The 22,513-nt window shown below is 36.6% G+C and overlaps 2 protein-coding genes across 2 annotated transcripts; one reads left to right on the plus strand and one right to left on the minus strand.

Annotated features, from left to right (window-relative positions):
- The first annotated feature begins 8,972 nt into the window (after positions 1-8,972).
- LOC137739089 (ATPase 10, plasma membrane-type-like) lies at positions 8,973-14,942 on the plus strand. The gene is made up of 21 exons (XM_068478577.1): positions 8,973-9,157; positions 9,722-9,805; positions 9,895-10,014; positions 10,109-10,207; positions 10,302-10,439; positions 10,525-10,663; positions 10,789-10,964; positions 11,049-11,255; positions 11,407-11,526; positions 11,645-11,764; positions 11,862-11,984; positions 12,185-12,289; positions 12,393-12,537; positions 12,664-12,825; positions 12,911-13,149; positions 13,247-13,279; positions 13,396-13,477; positions 13,599-13,759; positions 13,884-14,057; positions 14,147-14,329; positions 14,423-14,942. Exons 2-21 carry the CDS (start codon positions 9,740-9,742, stop codon positions 14,681-14,683), a joined length of 2,853 nt encoding a protein of 950 aa, XP_068334678.1. The 5' UTR covers positions 8,973-9,157; positions 9,722-9,739; the 3' UTR covers positions 14,684-14,942.
- Positions 14,943-17,890: 2,948 nt separating this feature from the next.
- Positions 17,891-21,199, minus strand: LOC137740916 (triacylglycerol lipase OBL1). Its single transcript, XM_068480721.1, has 5 exons — positions 20,670-21,199; positions 19,872-20,116; positions 19,740-19,773; positions 18,865-19,613; positions 17,891-18,534 (listed from the first exon to the last, which is right to left on the minus strand). Exons 1-5 carry the CDS (start codon positions 21,034-21,036, stop codon positions 18,277-18,279), a joined length of 1,653 nt encoding a protein of 550 aa, XP_068336822.1. The 5' UTR covers positions 21,037-21,199; the 3' UTR covers positions 17,891-18,276.
- Between the last annotated feature and the right edge of the window lie 1,314 nt (positions 21,200-22,513).

Consider the following 22,513-nt stretch of genomic DNA (forward strand, 5'->3'; position numbering starts at 1 on the left):
TTGGTGAAGTAAGTGGAGGTTGTAGGTGAAGTAGGTGGATGTTGTAGGTGAAGTAAGTGTGTGGTGTAGCTTTCATTTGGTTTGCTATAAATACCCAAGTCCTCAAGCATTGTATATCATCCAAGGAAAAACAAAGCCTAGAGCTAAATAAGAAAAGCTTTGCTAATTAGTTTGTTTTGTGAGCTTTCTTTAAGAGTGTGCTCTATTTTCTTTTTCTTGGGATCATTAGAGTTATCTTAGATACTCTTCTTATTCAACAGTCAATAGAGATTTTAATAGTTAGTTTTAAAGTCCATCCAAATCTAGATGTATTCAAAAATTAAAGATTTTGTAGGATTTCATTATGTTGTGGATTTTGTGGGATTTGAGAGGTGTTGTAAACTGAAATAGAAAAGGAACGAAGTTACCCGAAAAATGTAGAACCTTCGAGTGGTGAATGATTCTTGGGATGAGTTGGGACTAAGTTGCTCTCTTTAAGACGTTTCGCGGCTCTGCCCAAAGTGTGCAAGCAGTTCACAAATACCACGTCGTCCCCAGGATAAAACAGCCTAGAACCTTCTTCTTCTGATAAAGTTCTTCCTTACACAATGGAAGAACCTTCAAACTCACACCCTCTCAATATGTTGATTTTTAAATCAATATTTGTAAAACTTTTTTTTCTCATCTTTTTTTTTTATGTGCCATCTACCTATATATGTGTGTGTGCGTGTGTGTGTGTGTGTGTGTGTGTGTGTGTGTGTGTGTATATATATATAAGTAGACATTGTGGGGTGTACGAACGTAAGAAATCAAGGGAGTTAATGGGGATTTATGGGGTGCAAAATTGTCTGCAATCAAATGCAAAACCGTAGGGAATCAAATGCAAAACTGTCTACAATCAAAGGTTGATAACAATTTATGTTTTATGTTTAATGTTTGTAATAAACCAAAATGTAAATATATTTAAAATATTTACATTAAAACATAACTGCTCCAACAAGAGGTGTTAAAGAAATCAACCCCATCTCATTGAAGGACCTACACAAATCTAGAATAAAGAATTCTAGAAAATTCACTAAGGTTGGTTAGCTAGATTATCCAAGTTGGAGTAGTCCTTTGTAGAAATGACTAGAATGTTGTTTCTTAAGTTGGGGGAAGAGTCTAGAAGAATGGTGAGGTTTCCACCAACATGCAAGATTAGTGTAGATAATTCTAGCTTAGGAAGTTTGAGGACTTATCTAGATAGCTCTGGCATGATGTTTCCATGCTTCTCCAAGGTTCCATCCATGCCTATAAAAGGAGAAGGCATCCATACCATTTGTATCAACAACCAACCAATCAATTAAGAAGACGAAGTGAGAGTGAGAAGTAGGAGTAGTCTTGTGAGGAGTGTGAGTGGTCTAGAGTTTGTCTCTAGAAAAAGTGTGTGTCATAGCTTCAAAGAGTGTCATTAAGAATTTGTGTGTTGTAATATTTTGTGTGTGTAATACAAGTAATTTGTTTACTTATGTTGTCTCTCCAACACTTGTGTTAGAGTTGTGTACTCTAAGTTTTTCCCCAACAAGAGGAAGAAGTATATATAACCAAAACCAAATAGAATCCCACCTCACACCATAGGATTTCAAATCCAGAGACCTAGTTGAACGACTCCTCTTCTTCTCATTGCCAGCCACTTTCTTTGCTTTATCTTCCTTCATTTTTGCAATTTTTTCTTCAATTTTTGTTGTTGGGTTGTATCATTTAATGCGATTTTTCTTCAATTTTTTTGTTGCCAGGTCGCAATTTTTTCTTCATGTCTGCAATTTTTTTGTTGCTGCTGGGCCTCCTACTAATTGTTGTTGTTTGTGCGGCATGGGTTCATGTGTTGAGATCATGTCTGCTTCTTTATGCTTGTTCGTTTTTGTACCATGAATGAATTTGCTTCATTAATAAATATTAAAAGTACTCCTGGATAACTAAATCAAGCCCTTGTATACCTGAATACATAAGGTGACAACGAAAAGGATAAGAATAAAGTGAGGGAGGAAGTAGGATTGGAAAGGGGTGCACTGGGGATCTTTGAGAAGTTTGGTTTATGTGATAATTTTGACTTTTTTTTCGGCTCCAAGGGATGCAGTTCCAGAGTATAAACAACTTTATTTGATTACATTTATGACCTAGATACATTTATCATCATTTGATTTATTTGATGGTTAAGATTCAACGCTACAAAATCTTTCAAAATCCATAGAAATCTGTTTTACGAATCTTCTCAAATCTTCCAAAATCTATATGAATTTTTTATAGAAATCTATATAATCCTATGAAATCCATCACGTATCAAAATCTATTAAAATCCTCTCAAATTCAAGTTTGACTACACCCCCTTAATGATTTTTTTTTTTTCTCAGACTCTGTGAATCAATATCTTGAGAGAACACATCTATAAATTGGTAATTTAAGTTAAGGCTCATGTGGCGTGGGCGAGTAGTGCGGTAACTGTAACTAAGAGTGAATAAGAAGGGAAATTAAGGGCTGGTTTGGTATTGTTGTGCTTTGAAAAAAAAGTTGATTCTGCTGTGCTGTGAGAATAAGCGGCTGTGAAATAAAGCAGCAGAGTGTTTGGTAAACTTTTTTGTAAAAGTGCTTTTGAAAAAAAAAACAGTATTATAGTGTTTGGTAAACTTTTATGTAAAACAGATGTGAAAAAAAAAGCCGATTTTTCAAAGCTGGGTTTTGCAGCTTCTTGTTTTTGGCTTTTTTCACCCAAAACTGTGAAAAAAAACTGAAACTGAATGTTTACCAAACACAAAAACAGCTCCCAGCTTTTTTTTATACCAGCTTTTTTCAGAATCACATCAGTACCAAACCAGGTCTAAGTCTTGTGGTTAAGAGAGACCGAGATCGAATGGAGTCACATGGCGACGGTGGCGGTGTGGTAGTCGGTACGTGTGGGATTTTCTGTTTGTGGAGGTGAGGTGGAATTGTAAGAAATTTTTCTTGAATGTGAAATGTTTTCAACGAAGGGTTTTTATCACAAATGATTCTTTAAATTAACTCTCACCATTAAGATGATCCCTGAAATTAAAAATCAATCAATGTAGTCCCTGAAAATAAGTGTCGCAAATCAATGTGGCCATTCCGTCACAATTCTGTTAAAAATTATGTTAAGTGCTGATGTGATACATAAATGGATCCCACAAGATTTATGGGTTTTTATTACAAATGGTCCCTAAAATTGACTCACACCATCAATATGGTCCCTGAAATTGAAAATCAATCAATGTAGTCCTTAAAAATAGGTATCGCAAATTAATATGATCATTCTGCTATAATTCTGTAAAAAAAAAAAAAAAAAAAAAATGTTATGTGCTAATGTGGGTTTAATAATTAATTTAAAAAGTTGTCTAAATACCTTTTAGCGCAATGGAATTTTTTTTTTCTTATAGTAGGGCCTACTCCGAAGACAAATTCCTTTCATAAACTCTCAAAGGCATAAGGCTTAACCAAGGCCTAAGAGGAGGTGTGGAAATAGTTTTCAACCAACAATGGCCGCACCTCAGTTATAACCTCATTATCTTAAGGCAGACCTCGTTGATCTTTGCATCACCAAGAAAGCTCCAAACAAGCTCTCCAAGATTAAGGTTATGAGGATGTTGATCGCCTAAATGTTAACGGTGATGTCTCAAAAGTCGTTGCCAATGGGCCAAGCCGTCAAAGATAGGTGTATTGAGATTTTTTAAGAGAATAGAGAGTGAATGAGGTATAGAAATGTGGACCAGGATCGGAGGTGATTGCAGGACTGAGTCATTGGGTTGACAATTTTTTTATTAACTATTAAATTATTAAGCCCATTTGTAATCTTTTTTTAATTTAATTAGACCTGCGTGAGCCATTTATGTGTCACATCAGCACATAACAGAATTTTTTGACAGAAGTATGACGGAAAGACTACATTGATTTGAAACACTTACTTGCGGGACTACATTGATCAATTCAATTTCGGTGATTATTTTGATGTCGCGGCTCAATTTTAGGAGAAAAACTTGTGTGGGCCTTTGCTTGCCACTGGATTTTGCTTAATGACACTACAATCCAATCAAAACTTGCCACATGGCAAGTCTTAAATATTATCTTTTATCATTCTTTTATATTTAAAATTCTCATAATTATTTTTCCTACTAATTAATATACATCATGAGATTAATTTGATGTATATTTTTCTTCTCCCCCTCCCTCTTTTTCCTCCCAAATTTTCCCTTTTGGTACTTTTATGTTTTGCCGTAGAAGTCTTCAGTTTCTTCTCTCTCTCTCCCACTTCTACCATCATGTTAAAGATGGATAATCAACCAAAATAGTTGTACTTCAACCAAATTAAAGTGAAGGATAACCAATAAATTGTGAAAAGATCAACTCGAAAGTATGGAGTGAGTCTGCAAAATTGTATTTAGAGTTTGCTATAAAATGTTCTAATCCTTTATAGGAGAAGCATAAACACGCAAATTACAACTCAAAGATATATAAAATAGGACGAGCTGTTAGGCAATGAAATTGTGCTTATAATTGAAAAAAAAAAATTAATAAACAGCTTTTGAAAAAATAAAATAAAATGAATATAAAAAAAGAGGAAAATTCAAACCTATAATTCTTTTTTCGTTTTTTTTTTTTTTTTTTTTTTTTTTTTTGTTCTTTTCATTTCATGATAGTTGGAGAAGATGACTTTGTTTTTGCCCCATATTGTTATGAAGAAAGGAAATAAAGAGGGGGAAGAAGACTGCACACGGCAGAGAAAAATAGAGAAGAAAAACAAGAGAGAATGAGAAGAGGAAACAAAAAAAGAAAAAAAAGGAACAGACAAATTTTGTTAAACATCAAGCCTGTGTTAGAATATATATATATATATATATATATATATATATATATATATATATCACAGTTTTATTTCATTATAGATGGAGAAGATGGTTTAATTTTTTTTTTCCCATTATTCTTATGAAGGAAGGAAATGTACAGAGTAGGGAAGAAGTCGGCACTAGCAGAGAGAAAATTTGAGAAGAAAAAGGGAAGACAGAGGAGATCAGAGGAAAATTGAAATCTTAAATTAATCTTATATCAATTAATAGGAAATATAATTATGAAAGTTTTAAATATTAAAGAAAAATAATAAAAGATAATATTTAAGACTTGTCACGTGACGGGTTTTGATTGGATTGTAGTGTCATTCAACAAAATCCAATGACAAGTAAAGCCCCACACAAGTTTTTCTCCAATTTTAGGGATCATTTTGATGTCGTGGATCAATTTTAAGAATCATTTGTGAGGGAAAAAAAGACTTATGAGACCCATTTATGTGCCACATTTGTACTTAACAGAATTTTTAATAGAATTGTGATAGAATGACGACATTAATTTGTGACACCTATTTTTAAGAACTACATTGGTTGATTTTAATTTCAAAAATCATTTTGATGATGAGGATCAATTTTTAAAGACCAACAAAAACCCTCTCAACAAACTATGAGGCTCGATTATAACAACCCCTTCAATTTTATTTATTTATTTTTGTTAATCCCATCTTTTCCAGACAAAGAAAACGTCATGAAACTCCAAAACTTAGTAAGTACGAGTGCGTATGCTGGACACAGTAAATCTGTCACGTGTTTGTAGGCGGCTAATATACTTGGAGAAGTTTTTATTGTACACGGAATCAGAGCCGTACGCAAGAGGGTTCCCTTGGGTTCCAGAACCCTTATGGAAGTCGGGATACATGGGGAAAGATTGTGGGACCCTATGACCATCCGGTATATATAGGACATGAAAATGCCCACAAATTGTTCAATGAATGTAGGTATATATGAAATGAAAATGCCCACAAATTGTTCAATGAATGTTGCTACGGTAGAATTTGGTAGGTGATGCTCGACTGACTTCAGCATCGAGCATTGAAAGCTATCGATAGGTTTAAACCTAACGAAATGCTTATTAAGTGCTCAAACTAAATGCCTCAAAGAAGAAAATAAAAAATAAAATTTGATGCACGTGCACATGAATCTTTCATATCAAAATCCTACGAGGTTGAAGTCCAACATTCGCCACTACCTGAAACACAATGTGGTACCAATATAATACACTACGTGTTATTAAAAAATTTCTATAGGAACTATCTGGGAAGTTCAAACATGGACGGCCGTATGAACTAGCATGCTTGATCTTCACCCAAAGACTTTTATAGAGTTCCAACAAGCTCTCCCGCTCTTCAAAAGTACTTTTTATTGTTGTTGGTTCCCATTTCCATTTAGAAATATAAGTGATTGACAAGTTAATATATCACAATTTGAGATATGTTTCTTAATATCTTTTCATTTGTATTATGATACGTGATATACTTAAAAAAAAACTTTTTATTTTAGGAGAAGATGGCAATAATCACATGCTACTTTTAAATGCTCTCGATCCTCTTTCAGCTGGAATTAGTGCGGGAAAAAAACAAGAATATTGTATTAAATATGCATATCTGAGATAAATTATTGGCAAAAAAAACATTATATTTAGTGACTAGTGAGATTTGTTGTTGTCTACATAAAATAAAATAAATGAACTTTAACGAAAAACGTTCAGTACTGTTCATTTTAATAAAAAAAAATCACATTTTTACACTAAAAAGTCAATCCTGATACTATTCACTTTACCTTTTATTTTTCTTTATTGTTAAAACTCAAAGTTTTCAAACCCTTTTCATTAGTTTTCCTTAAAATAAATGGAAACAGAAATAGCGCTTGATCAACCACCAGGGGTGATTTAGTGGTTGCAGACGAATTTTAAGCTCGTATTTCACACAACACGTCCTGGGTTTGATTCATAACGCTCATGAAACACACGATGCTATCTAGGGGGAGGCTAAAATGCCTCTGTGAGTCTCCCCGATCCCCAGAAAGGTGGACCGTTATGGCGAAACTACCCGCTGATCCTCTTTTATATTTAAAAAAAAAAAAAAAAAAAAAAGAAATAGCGCTTGATCGGACTGAAAGGCGTGCTATTTGATTTTGTGCATGCCACTTAACTAGAAATGTTGACTCATGGGAGGAATCCATGGCCTTTCCTAGACTTTCCAACCGCATCAGCAATCAATAACATCATAAAAATCCCCCAAATAAGAAAGTGCAATTGCAACTTTTTCCTTGCACAATTAGAGCTAATGCAAGACCATTGCCCCACCAATTTTATTTGGTCTTACTATTTTTATTGCCATTTTTTTTTTAATCTACTTTTATGCCATTCAATTTTGAAGGACGCTCTTTTAATGATGGGGTGTGCTATCCACACACATTTTTTTACTTCTCACATATCTCTTATTAATTTTTGTCATTTGATTTTCTTCAATTTACTGATCAAACGGCCGAAAATTAAAAGAGTGTGTGAGAAGTAAAAAGGGATGTGTGGATATCACATCTATTTCCTTTTACGTGCATAGATTTGGACCCGCACAACTTTCTAACTATCTTGTGACAGCACTTGATGGAGTGTCCTTACAATGATAATTTTCATGTGGATAATCTTTAAGTGATAACTTAAAAAATAGACGGTTCAGATTATTTAATTACATTACAAATGTTGGAATATTTACACAATTTTTCAACATGGACTTTCAGTTAAGAAATTGATTAATTGTAAGCATGACTTAAAAGAATAACAAATTAGCTCTTGATTTAGTAATATTTTTCTTCAACGTTGAAAGATGTACCAAATTCGAATCATCTCCATCCATTGACCAACCCCAAAAAGATATCTTGGATGACCCCAGAAAAAAAATGAAACACTAAGAGGTCGTTTGAAAACGCTTGTGTACGTATGAAAGACTTCTACTCATAACTGTTTTGGTTTGAATTTTTTTTTTTTTTTTTTGAACAAACGATCTACACTAAATGAGAGGGGATGTGCTTAGCCTCACCTTGAGATGAATAAATCAAAGCACAGGTGTGGAGAAGAAGAAAAGAGGTTTGCAAAAAATCATCTCTCTTTATTAAAAATGTAGTATACTTTGTTGAAATCACTAGAAAGTGCTTTTATAATGCATATGTAAGGCTCATTTGAAAGTACTTTTAAAATGATTAAAACCACTTTTGGTAAAAATATTTTAAAACCAATCGTTGGTTAAAATTTAAGTGAATTCTAGAAAAGCACATAATTGGTGCTTCCTGTACTTCAAATATTTTTGGACCCAAAATATTTTCTCTAAAAACGATTTTAATTATTTTAAAAGCTAAATGAGCTTGTATCTTAAGTTTTTCATTCAATTGTCATAAACTTATCTTAAACAATAATACTATTAATTTGACACACAAAACTGTTACACTTAGCTAACATGCGTTTCAACCCTCACACTTTAATTTTTTTTTTTTAAGATCTGAAGTTTGAAGATTTGAGGAGCATGTAATTTTGATTTGTCATGTCGCTCTGCAGGCCACGTATTTGTGTTTGTATTTGTTAAGTTGCAACTGGCAAGCACGTTAACTGAATTGGATCCTCTCCTGAGCTCAGAATGGGGATTCTCATGAGCAGTTCATCCAGGCTGTTCAAACTTGATCTAACGGCTGAAATTATTAGAACTTTTAAAAGAGCTCGCTGTTTGGAGCCTTTGAATCAAATTTCAACGGTCTAGATGGGTTGCTGAGGAGGATCCTATCCTAAGCTCAGGAGAGGATACAGTTCCCACGTTAACGACCCCGTCATAGTATTTGACAATTTGGAGGGAGAGATGGTTAGGTCGGACGAGTAAGTTTTGAAAGGTAGTTAAACCCAACGGCTCTTCCTCCCTCCCTTCCTTCCTCTTCCTACCCAGTTCTTCCATCTCTCTCTCTCTCTCTCTCTCTCTCTCTCTCTCTCTCAATAACCAATCAAGGGGAAATGGCGCGGCTAGAATTAAGTCAACATGCGGAAAGCAGATCATCCTCTTCCGCTTTTCACTCAACAAACAGTCAGCTACCAAATCAACTAATTAGATGGAGGAAGATTTGTCAAAAGGAAACACTTAGTCATCACTTCTTTCCTTTTATTATAACAGCATATAGCTTCTGCTTCCTCACTCTTGTCTGTACCCACTTCAGCAGAGCAAGAGGAGGAGCATAAAAGCCTCATCTCTTCTGCTCTTCCCCAAGTGCTCACTCGGGTACTTCTCGATTTCGACGTCTTTCAATCATCAGTAAGTACAATTGTCAAGTTCCAACTAAGTTGTGAATCCCAGTTGTGGGTTGCATTTATATTCTTGTTTGTCTTTGTTGGTTCTGTGCATGATGCCAATTAATGATTTGGGCAGATGGGGTTTGTTCTTAATGGTGATTAAGGGTCTTAGTTATTTGGTTAATGATGATAGCTCTAACCTAACTGCTCGACATTGACGTTAATGTGAAATTCTTGTCAGTTTGTGGAAGTGATGCAGAAGTTAGACATGGGTTTTGAATTCTGTGTTTGCACAAACTGATTGACATAGTGAATTCACTCATCACTCATATGCCACTTATATCAGAAATTTTCAAAACTTTCAATATCGAAACTAGTTAGAATTCGGTATGATCATTAGGGAATGCAGTGATTGCTTTTCGTTTTTTTTTTTTTTTTTTTTTTTTCGATTAGTAAGATTTGAACCTAAGGCCTATTCTGTTTAATGGTTTTTCTGTTTTCTATAAATCATGATGCCAATTTTGTACCTACTTAATTGTGGCATCGTTGCCTGGCTAATGTCGCAACGCACATTTGATCAATTCAGGATTTGAAAGCTTCAATCATGGCTGAAGATCTGAATAAACCATTGTTGGATCCTGAAAATTTCAACCGGGAGGGTATCGATTTGGTAGGTTATGCATTTCTTACACTACAACAACCACCACATTTTGGAATCATTTCTTGCAATAGCATTTTATGACACTTCCAATATAACAGGAACGCTTACCATTGGGAGAAGTTTTCGAACAACTGAGGACATCGCCACAAGGTCTTTCAACCGAAGATGCTGAAGTCAGATTGCAGATTTTTGGGTTTAACAAGCTTGAAGAGAAGACGGTAAGCACCACAGTTCCTAAACATGCTTTCTTTAGATTCATCACTTAAGTTGTTCCTAGCATAATTAAATGCTCGTCTATTAATTTCAATGCAGGAGAACAAATTTTTGAAGTTCCTTAGTTTTATGTGGAACCCCTTGTCATGGGTCATGGAAGCTGCAGCTGTAATGGCACTTGTCCTCGCTAATGGTGGAGTAAGTAGACTCTTAAACTGAGTATTCATTTTCGATTCAGGGCAATGTAAATTCCGATTTATAACCTTGTACTGTAATGAAATGTTATTTCCAGGGTGAGGGTCCTGATTGGCAGGACTTTGTAGGTATTATTATCCTGCTAATCCTCAACTCAACGATTAGTTTCATAGAGGAGAATAATGCAGGGAATGCTGCATCAGCTCTAATGGATCGCTTAGCTCCAAAGACAAGGGTATGCTGGTTTACTTGATGCCTTTGGCTCAGAGAATATCGTCTTCAGGCAGAGGATAGCTTATTAGCTCACGTCTTTTATGCAGGTTCTTAGAGATGGGCGCTGGACAGAGCAAGATGCATCTATTTTAGTGCCAGGTGACATAATTAGCATTAAGCTCGGGGACATAATTCCGGCTGATGCTCGTCTGCTTGAAGGAGATCCCCTGAAAGTTGACCAGGCAAGTGCTTGAAAAGCCAGCTTTTGTTGATAAATGGATATCTGATTGATATGCTTGTAATTTTTTGATATAAATTTATTATGAATCCGGAAATGAAGTAGTATTTTTGAATTTGTTTCTGGCAGTCAGCTCTTACAGGAGAGTCTCTAGCTGTCACCAAGAAGACAGGTGATGAAGTATTTTCTGGTTCAACGTGTAAGCATGGAGAGATTGAAGCTGTTGTGATCGCGACCGGAGTTAACTCCTTTTTCGGAAGGGCAGCACATTTGGTGGACTCCACTGAAGTTGTTGGACATTTCCAGCAGGTAATTAAATAGCCTAACATGCACCTCATGATGGTTCAAAAGTTGAAATCGTGATGTTACACCAGTAACGTGATTTTTCTGCAGGTACTTACCGCCATTGGGAATTTCTGCATTTGCTCTATTGCTGTGGGAATGATTCTTGAAATCATTGTCATGTTCCCAGTACAGCACCGCTCTTACAGGGATGGAATCAACAACCTTCTTGTTCTCTTAATTGGAGGAATTCCAATCGCTATGCCAACGGTGTTATCTGTCACTCTTGCCATTGGTTCTCATCGACTTTCTCAACAGGTGCATCTCTTAATAGCTTCAAGTCCATGATATTGTGGAACCTTCAAGAAATTTTATGCTTCTAAAGAAATCTATCAACTTATATAGCATAATCTGAAATCTTCACACTGACATTGTTTGCATACCTTTTGTCTTTTATTTTGCAACTTAGGGTGCCATTACGAAAAGGATGACAGCAATTGAAGAGATGGCAGGAATGGATGTCCTCTGCAGTGACAAAACCGGAACTCTCACTCTGAATCGCCTCACTGTTGATAGAAACCTAGTCGAGGTATGAAAGCTGACTCCGTGATAATTACTTAATTCTAACCATGGAGGCAAATTTTAATATTAAGTGTCCTTGATATGGCATGTTTGGTATAGATACATAAAAAACATATTATTTGCAGGTTTTCAACAAAGATCTAGATAAAGACGCGGTTATCATGTTTGCAGCCAGAGCAGCTAGACTGGAGAACCAGGACGCTATTGATGCAGCCATCGTCAATATGCTTGCTGATCCAAAGGAGGTAGGGATATAGGATTACACTTGAACCCCGGTGTTTTGTTTGTTTTCTGTTCTATGCTGCTGGTTACTTATGCATAAAATTAACCTTTCATCTATAGGCACGAGCAGGCATTACCGAAGTGCATTTTCTGCCCTTCAATCCGGTGGACAAGCGTACTGCTATTACATACATTGATATGGAAGGTAAATGGTATCGGGCTAGCAAAGGAGCTCCGGAACAGGTACTGATGTGTTCAGAGAACAAGAACCCTAAACTTAACTTGTTTCTCAAGTATTCTTCCCTTTAATATATAGACTTCTAATGTTGTAGTTAGGAAAGTACTGAAAACACAATTAGGTTTACAATTTATAAGTTATAGCTGTAGCAGTGCAGAAAAAGTGAATTCTATGTTTTTTGTTTTAATTGTCATCCTCAAATCAGATTCTAGATCTATGCCCGGAGAAAGACAAGATTGCTGGAAGGATGCATTCGATTATTGACAAATTCGCTGAAAGGGGATTGCGGTCTCTTGGAGTTGCTTATCAGGTATGCCAGCCAACCTATGTTCTAAATTTGGGTAACAACAGTTTTTTCAAGCACCGGTTAAAATTTCTGACATTTTACAACTCCCAAATTGTGCTACTGCCAGGAAGTTCCCGAAAAAACTAAGGATAGCCCTGGAGGTCCATGGATATTTGCTGGGTTGTTGCCCTTGTTTGATCCTCCAAGGCATGACAGTGCTGAGACCATCCGTAGAGCGCTTAACCTCGGAGTCTGTGTGAAAATGATTACAGGTACATTTTTATGCATCATCTTGGCCTCACAGACAATTGTGATTGTCGTCTTTTTGATTGAAATTGAAAACCCTTGAGCATAAATGTCAAAGATAGATACTGATTCTTGAGTTGTTCTCACATTAGGTGATCAGTTGGCAATTGCAAAGGAAACAGGGCGGCGGCTTGGTATGGGAACAAACATGTACCCCTCCTCTTCATTATTAGGCCGTCATGTAGAAGAACATGAAGCTCTTCCAGTGGAAGATTTGATTGAGAAGGCTGATGGCTTTGCTGGTGTCTTCCCTGGTAATTAACTGAACTCCTATCTCACGAATTAAGTACATTCTCTCTGAATCACTCAATTAGCTTATCCTTGCTGTGCAACTTTCAGAACACAAGTACGAAATTGTAAAGATTTTACAAGAAAAGAAGCACGTCGTTGGGATGACTGGAGACGGAGTAAACGATGCTCCTGCTTTAAAGAAAGCAGACATTGGTATAGCAGTGGCAGATTCCACAGATGCTGCAAGAAGTGCTTCTGATATAGTCTTAACTGAGCCTGGATTGAGTGTTATAGTCAGTGCTGTCCTCACCAGTCGCGCTATATTCCAAAGAATGAAGAATTACACGGTTCAGTAGCAATCTTTTTCTTCCTTGTTTGTTTGCCTTTGTTCTTTGTTTCTGCATTATTTCGATAGTAAACTGATTAGTTTGTGTGAATACGCAGATATATGCTGTCTCCATAACCATTAGGATTGTGGTATGTTTTCTATTTATGTCTCAATCTTCAATTAATTTTTTAGACTTGAAGCTAAGTCTTTCAAGATTGGTTACGTTTCAACTTTCCATAATGTTTTCAACTTCATCCTTCTGCAGCTTGGTTTCGTGCTTCTTGCATTGATCTGGGAATATGACTTCCCACCTTTCATGGTTCTGATAATAGCCATACTGAACGACGGTAATATATTGAACTGCGTTAGCGTTAATATTGATTCCTTTTATTCCCATAGGATCAAGCAACATTCACAGACAATTATCGAAAATGAGTACTAGACAGTGTATTTAAATTTTAAATGCAGGAACCATCATGACAATTTCGCAGGATCGCGTAAAGCCCTCCCCAAAGCCTGATAGTTGGAAGCTGAAAGAGATATTTGCTACTGGCATTGTCATTGGCACATACCTTGCTCTAGTTACGGTATTATTCTACTGGGTTGTTATTGACACTGACTTCTTTGAGGTATGAAACACAGAAATGCTGCTTCCTGACTTTGTTTTCTAAGATCCTCTGAAAAAATAAACAGCAGAAGATACATTAACTCGGTTTACCTCTACGATGCTTACTGATTTTATATCGCTTACAGAGCACCTTCAATCTAAGAGATTTATCGAGCAGTAGCGAGGAAGTTTCATCTGCTGTATATCTGCAAGTCAGTATCATCAGCCAGGCTCTCATATTTGTGACAAGAAGCCAGGGGTGGTCATTTCTTGAGAGGCCCGGAACTTTGTTGATGTGCGCTTTTGTGTTGGCTCAACTGGTATGCCTATTTCAATTGCCTATAAGAAAATTTCCGCACAATATGAGTTACATTTCAGGAATTGAAAATTTGTTTCTATCAAATATCAGGTGGCAACTCTGATTGCTGTATATGCAAAAATCAGCTTTGCATATATCAGCGGCATTGGATGGGGATGGGCCGGTGTCATCTGGTTGTACAGTCTGATTTTCTACATTCCTTTGGACATCATTAAATTCATAATTCGCTATGCATTGACCGGAGATGCCTGGAATCTGTTATTCGAAAGAAAGGTTTGTGCAATGTTCTAAGTTGCATTGAAATTTTCTAGCATTCGGCTTTAAATGCTAACTTCTGATTTCTATGTTGCTTTTGATCTTCAACAGACAGCTTTTACTAGTAAGAAAGACTATGGGAAGGAAGATCGGGCAGCTAAATGGATACTTTCTCAGAAAAGCTTACAAGGGTTGCAAGACTTTGAGATCAACAGGTCCGGCAAGCGTTCTTCTTTGATTGCAGAACAGGCCAGGCGGCGTGCTGAAATTGCCAGGCTCGGGGAGATACACACTCTGAAAGGACATGTAGAATCTGTACTGAGGCTCAAGAATTTGGACCTGAGTGTCATGCAATCAGCCCATACAGTCTGAAGAAAATACACGGATATCTGCAAAACGTATCAATGCGTCATCGATACACAGAAGGCAAATTCAGCAGCATTTGCTCACATGATTGATGCTGGGTATTTGCAAAAGAGATCGACATTTGGGTTTTTGGTGATGGTCAATTATATGGGTGCCAAAAGGCCAGAAAATCCATTAGCTTTTGTAGCAATTTTTATGTGTAATAAAATTAGGAAACTGCATACTAATAAACCACCTGACATGCAGGGGAATTTTCTGTTTACTGGATCTGCTGTATTATTACGTATGGTTTGTTCTTTGTATAAGAGTAATATACACATCGAATTTTTGTAGTTATTCAAAAGAAGATTGTTGCTACTGTGCCAAAGATTGAACTTGACGATGAATTGGAATATGAATGGCATATTTGAGGTGATATTTTAGGCAAGAAGAGGTTCTAGTTTAATCGATTTTTCTCTGGATAGGATGTCCGTTCTTTTACTAAAAGACGGACTGTCAATATGATGTTGATAAGCCATTGATAACATTAGTAATTAACATGTCGGTAGCAAAATGTATCAACATGTTATTGATACATTTTTTACAATATTATAGCCCATTGCTAAGCTTCTTATGAGCTCCCAAACAGCGTTCAGATATTCTGGTATTAGGTATCTCATTCCAAAGTAATTGTTGCTTGGCTCATCCTCCAATCTCTTCAAAAATGCATGTCAAAGAAGAAAATAACTAAGTACTAGAAGATAAGAAATTTAAATTATATACGAGAGGAGGATGCAGAATGACTATTTTGAAGTGCTAATAATAATTTCTTAAACGGAATGTAAAATCAAAGGCTTGAATAGTGAAGACTTACATGTTCAATGTAACAACTGTCGTAGTGAAGGCACACCCCGAAATGCTTAAACATGAAGTTTTCGTAATCATAAGGCAACCGGGGCAGAAGATCATTACAGTAGAGTTTTCCCATAGATATAAATTGCCTTCCAATTGTCTACCACAACTTTTCTAATGACTTGGTCATTCTTATATGCTAACTTGGAAGCCATAATGCAAAGGTCCATAAGAGTCGGATTCCCGATTTCACGCTTGTTTCTTCAGAAATGGGAGCAGCTATGTCTTTTGCTAAGTTTTCACCCTTGCAGAGGTCTACCCTCCCATCTAAGTGACCAAATATACTTATGAAAGTCTCTGTGTCCCTTTGTGGCGCCATCGCTTTTCCTGTTTCCCCAATCACCATTAAAGCATATGTGTAGGTGGGCACAAATTATGAATAGAAAGATATGTACAAAAATTCCAAGAGCATTAATTCTGCATATATGACTATACTTTTCTCCCTTGCATACAAAAATTTCCAGTCGCCATGAAGTGAATCCCAAAGCGTCCTGTCAACGCGTTGAGATAATCTAAATTCTACGACATTTTCTTTAACTTCAATCCCTTTTATCGACATGGTTGATTGTTATAAAGTGCGAATCAATCATTTAGAACTAAGACTTTAAACCTAAAATTGAAGCTCTAAAGGATTGTATGCCCTAACTAAATAACCAATCATGTTAATAAATAAGGGGACATTGAAGAAAACGGAAAAGAAATGAGGTTTTCTCAACAAGTTACGTATTTATGAAAGATAGAGCAAGTGTAGCCATTGGGCTGCCCAACACGTGAATAGTCAGATAACATGTTAAAATGTGAACATTCAACCTCAACCTCAAGTTATTGCTCTATTCTAAACTTGGAATTTGGTTTAGTTCCAAAATTGCCATTATTTTTATTTTTATTTATAATGTAAATATGGACTGTAGTGTGGGTTTGGACCCTACATAGGCTTTGGTGGGGATTTGCACGTTTGGCATTGTGGTGTTGTAAAAATGTTTTTACTTGTTTAGACAATACTAAACTTGACACAATTAGTTATGGCTCATTTACACGAGCTGATTTCTCTTTGGGGTTAAAAGTTTCATTAGTGAGGCAAGTCATTTTCATCAAATATATATAGTGGGTTGAATGCCAAAACATGCAAGCACACTTAGTTGTAATGTTGTTGAAAACAAATGTATTCATTTTTTTAATATTGCTTTATTCATTTTAAAAGGAGAATAAACAAGATTTCTTTATTCATCTTGTAACTTGTGTTTGTAACTAATCACAGGTAGAGAATTGTAATGTAGGACACGTAAAGAGAGAGATCAATGGGGTTGTTTATGTATTTGATACTTTTAGGAAAGAAAACAAAAAGATGACAAAAGGATGGCAAAGGCTCTTATGTGTCAAGCTGCAGTGCGCACAATTGCATACAGCAGTAAGGTGCACGATGCAATCACCAAAAGTGCTGTGCTGTGCTTCTTTGTACGTGTGTATTTTGCAGGTAGGGTTTAATCATGGTGTCACATTTCTTCTAGATGTTAGAGCATACCTAAATCCCCCAATTACCCTTTCATAGAAAAACGAGAACTATACGTGTCAGCAATATTCAAACTTAACACATTTTCCAACGTTTGCAAAGTATATGCCACCAGAAAGTAAGAGAGGCATGGATGGGTTCCAGTCGGAAAAGAGCAAATTCTTTCAAGTTCCAAAAGACCCAAAACCTTTTTCCCTTGGGATAAAGCCAAGAATGATGGGTCCATGCATGGTCTGGGCATTTGAATCCTCTCGAAGGCAACAAGTTGGAATTCTCTTATCAATGTTAGTGGACCATTGAATTTTTAGTTAACGATTATAAACAAGAGTCTTTTAAAAATTATAATAATTGTAGTCGTTAGATAAAAATCCAACAGTCCACTCACACTTCCGACCAATTACCTCTGAGAGGATCCAAATCCATAGTACGGCAACATCTACATTTATTATTCCGTGCATGAATCATTACTTATCTTTTATCGGTTGAATCCAAAACAACACCGTTCTCACAAAAGTTGGGCTTTTACAAGTCCAGCCAGTTGGTTTTAGGAACTAAAATTCTCTTAATTTACGTCTTTAAAGTTAACAAATGTCCATCATTGGCCCTTCTTACCTTCCGTCAAAAAAACTTGTTCGTTTGAGAGTGTGGGGGTCTCACATCTCCAGTTAGCTTCCCCACCGGAGGAAGCTCCATCGGCAGCAAAGAAAAGTGAGACAAAAACAGACTTCTGTTACTTGTGTCCTTATTTTCGTTTGATTGTTCAGTTACATGGCCAAAAATAAAGAGGGGCACATACTGTATGGGGGGAGAAAACGAGGGACTAAATTGAATTTGAGTATACTGATGGATATAAGCATGCGTACAAGTTGTGTCTTTTTTATTCCATCAATGTATAAAACACTGTGCCTAAATTCAAATTTGGTTCGCGGACAACGATGGAGAATTTGACAGCATGATCCGACTGGATTTTGTGCCAAGGAATTTGACTACGCAAAACAGCATGAAAATGCACATTATTTGTACACTTAAGAAAGCCATATCCTTTTCCATCTTATCATATGACCAGAATCCATACTATCATTTGCAAGATAAAGTGAACTTGCTTGGCACGGGATTGTACCGAGCCCACTATGCCCATCTCATGTGAGAAGAGAGAAGGGCACAATGGGTAACCCTGTGTCAAGTAAGGTTTTTCTGCTTATAAAGAGGACATCTGAATAACGCGGTTCTTTCCGAGCCTCACGGAATTGATGTAATTTGTGGGGGAATGTGCAGAGAGACCAGGAGCCACAAGTCCTATGATCCTTAGCAAAATGGAGAACCAACCCTCTCTGTACTCGGGTCCACATGTGTAGCCCATTGTTAAGCCTCTTATTAGCTCCCAAACAGCATTGAGATATACTGGTATCAGATATCTCATTCCAAAGTAGTTACGGTTTGGCTCCTCCTCCACTCTCTTCAAATATGCACACATCAAAGACGAAGAAAATCATTCAGTAAAAGAAAAGGATGAAACATAAAACTACGTCCCCAATGAATCGAGTTTAGAGTTTGAAAGATTGAGAAAATTAATTAACCAAACAGAAACTTGCTATTGTGCCGATTTTAATAAGCATGCCGCAATGTGTAAACAAGGAACTGCAGGGCAAAATGCTTTATATTGCCTATGTATGGTTCGGCCTGCTAGTTTACTGGACGTTAAGTTAACAGGAACGAATTCAAGGACAATTAACAGTAATGCAAAAACCAAAACAGAAAAAGTGTACGTGAAGGATTGAGTACATACTTGTTCATTGTATAGGCTGTCATAGTAAACGCACACCCCAAAGTGCTTAAACAAGAAAGTTTTGTCATCGTAAGGCAACCGGGGCACAAGATCGTTGCAGTAGACAACCCTGAAGTACTTTGGCACCGGATTATTTAAATGGGCTTCCATGTACCTCCCCAGTTTCCTATTACCAACCCTGGGCTGCCCAAATGTGTACACACCAAGCAACCTCTGCATCACCTCCATCTCCTCATGCAACACCAGCACTGATGGGAACAGTATGGCAAGCGCACCGCCTAGGCTATGTCCGGTAACCACGAATTTTGCATTTTTGTGCTCCTTTAGTAAGCTTTTGAGCTTTCTTCTTACAGCATAGTATGCAGACTTCTTCACCATGTCCGGTGGAACTACCTTGTCATACGGATCACGTCCACCTTGTTCCCTGATGTCTGAGGGCAATGCTTGGGTACCTTCGGAAGATCTTTTGCTACCATCAACACCACTTTCAGGAGTGAATTTGTTGGGTATCGCTATAAGTTGATTGTAGAAGGTTGCAGCATTCGTTCTATCGCCCAAGCCTAAGGCTTCTAAGAATCCCATGTGCACTTTCCCCAACTTGGGAATTTCATACCAAGAGTAGTCAAAATCGGTACTCCAATCATCGGCATCAAAAGGTTCTGTGCCTCTGAAGCTGATCAATATCAAGTTTGCATCTTTAGGCTTGTCACAAAGTATGAACACTTGGGTGGACATCTGCTTTTGGAAATCTATCATTCATCATCCGATAAAGGAGAAGAAATATTAAATTGACCTATTAAACTTATAACTTACAAATTCGAAAGTATTGATGACCAAATCCAAAAGTCATTCAAGAATCAAAATATACTCCTTACCATTCCAGCAATTGTAGAAATCCACAAAATGCATCTGCTTTCGTTGTCAAAATTAAACTAGTTAGTATATATTACGATTAACTAGCCACGAATGTACCAAAGACAGAGCTGGACTGGACAAGAATAGCTTGCCTTCCAATGATCAACCACGATATATCTAACGACTTGGGCATTCTCGTACGCTAACTTTGCAGCCATCATACAGAGATCCATGAGACCCCGGTTATCCGGTTCAGCTTTTATACCGCTTCCTTCAGAAAGAGAAGCAACTACATTTTCTGCTAAATTTTCACCACTGTAGAGGTCTATCCTCCCATCTAAATGTCCAGTTGTGCTTATGAAAGTCTCTGTGCCCCTCTGTGGCACCACCACCGTTCCTGCTTCCCCAATCACGAATATTTATAGTTACTAATTACACATCGAGGATTAATATGGAGAAACAATCTGCAGTACATTCTTCCAATTAAGAAGACAAAAAATGGTAAAATTGTAAACTTCCGTTTACCATGAAGACAATGCTAGCAAGTTAAAACGAACACATCTATCAGTGAAAATGGCCTCGAATGTTTTCACCAAGTAATTTTGCAAAAACGTAAAGAGATATTGGCACGCCTAAATAATCATCGCGAATTCCACTCTTTTGAAGAAAAACATATAAAGGAGGACCGTGTGATGTATAGTTTAGGAAAGAAACTTCACAAGAGCTAGGACACCTCTGACATGTAAGGGAACCAACAGAGTTAAGGTGGGACCAAAATAGATATCATTCAAATCACGTAGTTAGAGTGTCTCTACCCAAAATTTTCTTCTAATTTAGAGTGCAAATAACAAGTCGTCAGAAATCCAAGCATCATTAAAACACACACACAATTGACATATAATACTAACAAATGGGTTACAAATATTTAATATAAAAGACAGTGTTTTTACCACGAAGCGGTGCAGTGAGCAAGCCAAAGACGCCGCCATTGAGAAACAAGAGGTTGAGGATGAAGTCCACAACGTAACCAGTCCACTCCATCGGCTTCCCAAAAAACCCAATTATTTTCCGAGCAATTATCGACACCACAATGACCCATCTGTGAACCTCTGCAACTCCACCCACCGCCTCTTCGTCTGAGCTTTCCAGAAACCGGGCCCCACTATCCACGTCCGCCAACACCGAGTACCTGAACAAGTCCCTCACCCCTCCCTTCTCCGGCCGTACGATCAGGTACCTGAACTCATCATCACCGCCGTCGTGATCATCAACTCCGAAACGGCTCCGGTTATTCTCTTGGTACTTGGTTTTTTCCATTAGAATTTGGAATTAAAGTGCTTTTTTTTTTTTATGGAAAAGATTGAAACTTTTAAAATGGGGTGGATTGGAAGAGGGAAATAATAAATGGGGTATTTATAATTTTAACATATCTGGATTTGGGAAGGAGAAAGCAAGAGAAAGATCGGAATAAGGATAGATGTTTACGTGTGCATAGCATAGCAAGTAGCTGCAGAATCGTCCAAGTGTTTTTGGTTTGGAATTGGCAGCTTTTTATTTACTTCTCCCAAAGTGTATACATGTATATATATTATATACGTACACTTTTTATCTTCTTCTTCCTCCTTTTGTCGTTACACTGGAAATAGGGTCGTATTATTCATCGTCATTGGGTCTCTGGTGTTCTGGAAAGAGCTCCAAGTTGCCTACATCTATTCAATAATAAAATAAAATAACGTTACCTACATCCATTCAATAAAAATAAATAAAGAAAGAAAAAAAAAAGTTACCTGCATCTACATGCCCTAAATACAAAAGCAAAAAGAAATTGTATTTGATCCCACCTTTATTTCTTTACACTTGACTTAAAATTGAAATGTAAATTTTCTGCACTGTGATACAATTACCGTTAAGGACATTTTTTTTTTAACAAACGATATTATTAACACTAAAGGATGAGAGAGTAGGTTAAGTCTCACAATTAGCTAGCAATAATATAGTTCAAATTCACATTTAATGAGAATCGATAATACTACTAGACCGTAGTGTTAAGTGGCCCGTTAAGTGCAAATTATATAAAATAAAAAGTAAAAGTTTATAAATAGACCCAACACCATCATTAACCAAAAATTAGATTACAATCAAATTTTAATGCAATTATTTTGGTTGATTTTGATGGTGGTCTAATTTCTCCAGAAGTTTAATGGATTCAATCTGGGTTTATTTTGAGAGAGATTGTGTGTTGAATTGGGTTGTTCTTGTTGTTGGTGGTGCATTGAAAGCCTATGCAATGGCCAATAGGGGGAGCTGGCGGTTCTTCGCCTCATCATCTTTCTACATAAAATTCACTCTGTTTTTGTTATATTTCTCTTGTTCGACCGAGAGCTTGTTTGTGTGGGAGGGAGGGTCGACGGATCTTGTGAGGTTTCATTTAGAATTTTGTTTCTATTTATTATATTAATCGATTGGTTTATTGGGTGTAAAGGGAATTTTAGATTGTAAGGGTATTTACAAGTGAGGAAATTTTAGGTGTGTTCTAAACATCGATACGTGATGTTATTATTTTAATCAAATTATAAAATGTATATTTAAAAGTGAGACATATAAACCCTATAGTTCGACCATATTATATATCATGTGAAATGATAACACCACGTGTGAATTTTCTCAGTACATTCACAAACTTCTCCAAATATTTCATTTCGTTTACATACTATCTTTTTCCAGCCAACACCAAATATATAATTTCTTAAAGAATGGGAATAACCTAGGCTTCAATGCAAAAAGAATCTACTAT

This window comes from Pyrus communis, chromosome 7 (assembly GCF_963583255.1).
Source record: "Pyrus communis chromosome 7, drPyrComm1.1, whole genome shotgun sequence".
Taxonomy (NCBI): Eukaryota; Viridiplantae; Streptophyta; class Magnoliopsida; order Rosales; family Rosaceae; genus Pyrus; species Pyrus communis.

Coding starts and splice junctions, on each gene's coding strand:
- LOC137739089 (XM_068478577.1), top strand. CDS start 9,740: ATGGCTGAAGATCTGAATAAACCATTGTTGGATCCTGAAAATTTCAAC. Junction 11,256..11,406: donor CTCATCGACTTTCTCAACAG/GTGCATCTCTTA, acceptor TTTGCAACTTAG/GGTGCCATTACGAAAAGGAT. Junction 11,765..11,861: donor TGCTTGCTGATCCAAAGGAG/GTAGGGATATAG, acceptor TTTCATCTATAG/GCACGAGCAGGCATTACCGA.
- LOC137740916 (XM_068480721.1), bottom strand. CDS start 21,036: ATGGAAAAAACCAAGTACCAAGAGAATAACCGGAGCCGTTTCGGAGTT. Junction 19,774..19,871: donor TCGTGGTTGATCATTGGAAG/GCAAGCTATTCT, acceptor CAACGAAAGCAG/ATGCATTTTGTGGATTTCTA. Junction 19,614..19,739: donor TTTCTACAATTGCTGGAATG/GTAAGGAGTATA, acceptor GATGAATGATAG/ATTTCCAAAAGCAGATGTCC.